Raw genomic sequence first — 6,006 nt, forward strand, 5'->3', positions numbered from 1 at the left:
CCTATTTAGGTACGTCATGGTACATAACTCGTACCATATCAATACGGTATACCATTATCGACTGGAGAGAAACTGTGGAGACCTCTAGTCGAAGACGATATACATGATAACTGGTACTGCGAAAGTACAGCGTATGATTGCCTAACCTGAAAATAGTTGTTATAACATTAAAATTAAATATTAGACAGTAACTGACTGAATGTTCAGTTGAAGTGCATAAATTTCTATCAGGACCATATATTGAACAGATATATCATAACTATACATCCACAATTATACAGGTGTTCGTGGATCATCGAAGTGTAGCGGTTTCCAGACGATTTCAGAAGTCAAGAATAGTAAGTGGCGGTATGCAATCGGATGGGTGAGACCGCTTCGAAGTGCTATGAAATTATTTCCCGAATTCAGGGAAAATTTTTTTTTTTCATCATAATTTTATGATGTGTACTCTAGAATAAGATAATTAATCAATAATAATACTCATTTTAGCAATAAAACTATAAAATTAATTAATTTTAATAACATGCGTACCTAAGGCGTACATTATCGGTACGGCGTACTAAAAATACGGTGTACCGGTACTGTACCCTTTAGGTACGCACGTACCTGACAGGTACGGTATCGGCACGCATAGTACGCCGTACGCTCACCGTACTAATACCGTGGAGGTATTTTGCTATCTGGGTATATTTATGTTAATAATCGCAAATTTATATCAATTGTCGATAATATCAGTATTCTTCAATTACCTTCTCCGGACTTCGGGATCCTTTTTGAATGGACCCGACGAAATATATATATGAATGTTTGTGTATATGTTTATACATATTTATACATAGTTATGCATGAAAAATTTTTTACCGGGACCTTGGTGAAAATTTTTCTCAGAATTTTTCATATAATTTTTTAGAATCTTTATATAATTTTTCAGAATTTCTCTATAATTTTATAATTTTCTCACATTTTTTATACGAATTAAAAAATTTCTCAGAAAATCTTTTCTCAGAATTTTTCGTGCAATATATTGAACAGATGTATCACAGCTATACGTCCATGATTATATAGGTGTTCGTGTATCATCGAAGTGCAGCGGTTTCCAGACGATTTCAGAAGTCATGCATGGTAAATGGCGGTATGCAATCGGATAAGCTGTACTTTCGCAGTACCAGTTATCATGTATATCGTCTTCGACTGGAGGTCTCCACAGTCTCTCTTCTGTCGATAATGGTACGCCGTATTGATACGGTACGGGTTATGTACTATGATATACCTAAACAGGGATGGCACCCAGTTGGACACGGCTCAATTGTACACGAGCCACTCACAGCGCTTGAGACTACAAAGCTCCTAAGCACCGGTCGCTGTGATTGGTAGTGTCCAATCGAGACGTGGTCGCCTAAAGGCCTGTCTACAATACACGGAGTAAGAAGTAAGAGTAAGAAATTGACCACTCACAGTCGAATGTGAGAAGAATAATCGACTGTGATTGGTCAATTTCTTACTCTTACTTTTTACTCCGTGTATTGTAGACGACACCCGATTGGTCAATTTCTTACGCTTACTTCTTACTCCGTGTATTGTAGACGGGCCTTAAGGGCCTGCGCACAATAGAGGAACAGGAATTAGATATTAAGATTTCAACATATCAGAAACTGATTACATCGGAATACACGATTTCTGATAGGTTGAAATCTTAATATCTAATTCTTGTTCCTTTATTGTGCGCAGGCCCTAATAGTGGGGGTAGCTAAATCCTCGGACGGCCGACGGATGTACATTATGGCAGCCATCTTAAGCGTCCACTTTTTTTTATGATATACAAGTTTCAACAGGAAAAATATATTGAGCTACAAAATAGTTTATTATTAATAAATATTATAAAAAGCACCATGGTGCATTGCCGGGCGTGTGGTGTAACAACTTCAGCTCGAAATTATGGGATAACGTTTCATCGGTTAGTATTATCAGTAATAATGAGAATTGTATATTTTGGAGGTTATATTCTATTATATGTATATTGATGTATATTATTGTACAATCGTAGATTCATACATATAATTACTAAATAATTTTTCACAAACAGGTTTCCTAAAAACGAAAATCAAAAATGTGCCTGGATAAATTTTTGTAATAAGGACAAAAGATTAGACAAAAGTGTAAATTATACTACGCTTTGTTCGCAACATTTCGACGAATCATGTTTTGACAGAACATCAGCTATGAAAGTTCGCTTGAAACCGTTTTCTATGCCAACAATACATGTTTTAAGATCAAAATATGTAAGTTGAAAAATTATAGAATATATTTTTTTGTGCTTATATATTAATATATATGTTACATTTTTTATATTTATATTACATTGTATAGATTATTATATATAATTTTGTATGCAATAATATTTTGATATGAATTTATCTGCAAAGTAACTGAAGAAAATCAGTTAACTTGTTTCAGATTAACATTCCACTTACATTAGTAAATGTCATAAAAACCATATCTAACATCATGCAGTAACAAAGATGTTCCATAATAGTATTTAATGAGTAACAATAATTTATCTTTTTGCAGGAAAAAATTGACGCATCAATATGTTCACAGACAGAAAGTATCAATGAAACATCTTTAACGAACAGGACAACTAACACGTCGACAGATATAGCATCGATTAATTGTAATTCTAATATGGATATTTTTATGATTATGGAAAAGTCAACTGTCAATGATATTTTACAAATGAGTAAGTCACAACTCATCGAGCAAACAAATGTTGATATAGAATTTCAACTATCTAACAGAAATATTGACATAGAATCGTTGCCTTCTACTAACTTGGACATAATTAGCCATAAAACTGATGTTTCATTGGAAATTTTGCCAAGTGATACATCGAAGGAAGTTACATTAAAGAAAAAAATTGTATCATTAGGACGATTACTTGCTGATAAATCGAATGTTATCAGAAAATTGCAGAAAAAGAATTGGAATCAGCGAAAACAAATATTCAAATTAAAATCCATTATAAACGAACTTATTTAACAAAACTTGGTATCAAATGACAACGTTTATACAATAATGCAGGAGTTTGGACCAAATAAACAACTAATTAATAGGTTATTTCAAAAAATGACAAAAAGCATTGTTCAAAAACAATATCAGGAGGAAATAAGAAAGTTTGCTATAATGCTCCATTTTTTTTTAGGAAAAGCGTATAATTATATGCGAAAGAAATTTAATAACTGTTTGCCACATTCCAAGACATTATCTAAGTGGTATTCAACAGTTAACGCATCATTGGGATTATCTGTAGAAGCTCTGGAAATGATTGAAGTAAAAGCGAAAAGTTCTGAACGACAGATGTGTGCATTAATAATGAATGAAATAGCTATAAGAGAGAGAAGACATAAAATAGAATTTGATGGTAAAAAATACTACGGATATATAGATTTCAGAGTTTCACTAGATCATAATAGAAATATTGTACGAGAAGCTTTTGTTTTCACAATTGTTGCTATTAATGATACTTGAAAATGCTCTGTAGAATATTTTTTCATAAATGGGCTCAACGAGACTCAAGAAATGAATTTGGTTACAGTGTTTGAAAGCGCTTTTTGATTGTGGTGTAAATGTTACAATTTTAACTTTTGATGGTCGTCAAGCTAATTTTGTAATGGCCAATTTGTTTGGATGTTCGCTAAACTTACAAAATATGGAAATCAGTTTCAAAAGTGATAATCATACAGTGCAAATATTGCCAGATCCGTCTCATATGATAAAGTTAGTGCAAAACACTTTCGGAGATAAAAAAATAATAATCGACGAGAACGGTGATATTATCAATTATGCTTTTTATTAAGTTATGTGAATTGCAGGAAACTGAAGGTCTCCATTTAGGAAATAAGTTAAGAAGGCAGCACATTCAATTTTTTAAATAAAAAATGAAAGTTAAACTTGCAATATAATTATTGAGTAGATCCGTGGCAGATTCATTGATATTTTGTAAAAACAATTTAACGATTTTAAGAACTGCGATGCAACTAAATTTTATTATAATCATGAATGACGCTTATGATATATTAAATTCGCATAAATTGTCTGGATTTGGTTTCAAAAAAGCAGTATGTGAATAAAGTATAGAGTCAATAAAGGATTTTGCAGTTCAATAAATATATTTTGGGCTTAAAGTTTGATAACTGACAACGAATTATCGAGTCGAATAGGAAAACATGATTTATCGGATTCGCTGTATGTTTACAATCGATCGTAAATATTTATGACATAAATATATACACATTAATTGTGAAAATCCATCTCTTAAATTTTTGCCTGTCTATAAATGCAGCCAAGATCATATTGAACTGTTTTTTGGATCAATAAGATCGCATGGAGACTACAATAATCCTACTTGTCGCCGATTTATGGCTGCTTACAAGAAACTCTTTATTTATGCTGTGATTCGTGAAGGTGGTCTTGGTAATTGTGTTCCATTGAGTTAAATAGATATTTTGAATTGTCCAAGTTCGAGTAAAAAACCAGAGAATCAAATAAATAATAGCTTGTCTTCTCCATGCTTTTTAGAAGAGACTGTTAAAGACCAATTGCAATGGACGATAATCCGTTAGAAAATCATATAAACTTATTGATAAAATTGATTACCAAAACTTACTTTAATTTAAGAATTAAGTATGCGTGTAACAGCATAAGCACAAGCAATAAAATACGAAATTTATATTATTTAATGGACAATAAATATTGATAAGATTAACAATTATATTATAAGGATAAGATATTATATTTAAAAGATAAAATATTATAACAATATGTGATAATAGAATTTTTTTACATTATTTTACAATCTATTACGTAATAAAGTTACTTATTTCTTTCAATTGTCATTTCCTGATTAAATATGAACTGTATTCAAATCTATTCCAAAACTTCGTTGCATGTTCTAAAACCGATCCTGCTCCATAGATCCATAATTAAAGTTGGATTTATCGTTTGTAAATTACATCTTGTATCTTTTTCAGTTCTCTAGTTTCAATATTTGCTACTTCAGTGCCTGCTTCATAAAATTTTTTTTAAAATACTAATAACAATTTAAGATTACTTTAAAATAGTAACAAGGGGTTAACTTTTTATGATTGCTTTAAAATAGTGACAAGGGATAAACTTTTTATGATAAATTTCTCGCAACAAGTGATAATGTTTTAATATTAAAACCTATTTATTACATTTTGGTTGTACTTGTTCAATCGTCTTGAATCTCAAGCACAAGATAATTCGCTGATAAAAATTATGAATGAAGCATACAGTTACCAAGTAAATTATCTTGGAAATTATATTTTAAATAATATTGTATTATATCTAATAATCGCAGTAACTTTTGAGGTATTTCCAGTATCGCCATCCTATTAAAATGAAAAAATATTCAATATTGGCGCCCTTGAGTGGCCATCTTGAGCGTCCACTTTTTATTAAGGGTGCGTTCCGTTTCTCGCATGATGCGCATAATGCGTCGTTTGTCCTTGTTGCTCACCAAATGTTAAACAAGGACAATGGATGCATCATGCGCATTATGCGCGTTAGGGAACGCACCTTAAGTCACTTCGTCCGCTTGCTTAGGCCCAGTTTCACAACTGACGGTTAACTGAGGTTCAACTTATTTCTCATCTTTTTCCAATTCTAGAATTGAAAAGAGATAATGAATGAGTTGAACCTCGGTTAAGAATTAACCGTCAGTTGTGAAACTGGGCCTTAAGAGCCCAGACACAAGGCCGCGACACAGACTTTTGCGTAATGCATAAGACATAGTGCATAAGCGAATCAACCAATCAGAGTCCCTTATTTCCATCCCCACTTCTCGTTCGGTAAATCTTGCATAGCGCATAAAGGCCGCAGCACACACTCTTGCATAACGCATAATGCATAGTGCATAAAGGAATCAACCAATCAAAATTTTTCTTTTCCATGGAATGGGAGGAAAGGAAAGATTCTGATTAGTTGATT

The 6,006-nt window shown here is 32.2% G+C and overlaps 1 protein-coding gene across 1 annotated transcript; it reads left to right on the plus strand.

The window, feature by feature from the left end:
- Positions 1 to 1,889: 1,889 nt before the first annotated feature.
- LOC108763883 (uncharacterized) lies at positions 1,890 to 3,154 on the plus strand. Its single transcript, XM_018511804.1, has 3 exons — positions 1,890 to 1,954; positions 2,084 to 2,279; positions 2,569 to 3,154. The coding sequence occupies exons 1-3, from the start codon at positions 1,890 to 1,892 to the stop codon at positions 3,034 to 3,036; spliced, it is 729 nt and encodes a 242-aa protein (XP_018367306.1). The 3' UTR covers positions 3,037 to 3,154.
- The last annotated feature ends 2,852 nt before the right edge of the window (positions 3,155 to 6,006 follow it).

The sequence above is a fragment of the Trachymyrmex cornetzi genome, unplaced genomic scaffold, assembly GCF_001594075.2.
Source record: "Trachymyrmex cornetzi isolate Tcor2-1 unplaced genomic scaffold, Tcor1.1 scaffold388, whole genome shotgun sequence".
NCBI lineage: Eukaryota > Metazoa > Arthropoda > Insecta > Hymenoptera > Formicidae > Trachymyrmex > Trachymyrmex cornetzi.

What these genes read in the sequence shown, in the direction of transcription:
- LOC108763883 (XM_018511804.1), top strand. Translation starts at nt 1,890, where the DNA reads ATGGTGCATTGCCGGGCGTGTGGTGTAACAACTTCAGCTCGAAATTAT. An exon ending in TATGGGATAACGTTTCATCG is followed by an intron (nt 1,955 to 2,083) that starts GTTAGTATTATC and finishes TTTCACAAACAG; the next exon opens with GTTTCCTAAAAACGAAAATC. An exon ending in ATGTTTTAAGATCAAAATAT is followed by an intron (nt 2,280 to 2,568) that starts GTAAGTTGAAAA and finishes ATCTTTTTGCAG; the next exon opens with GAAAAAATTGACGCATCAAT.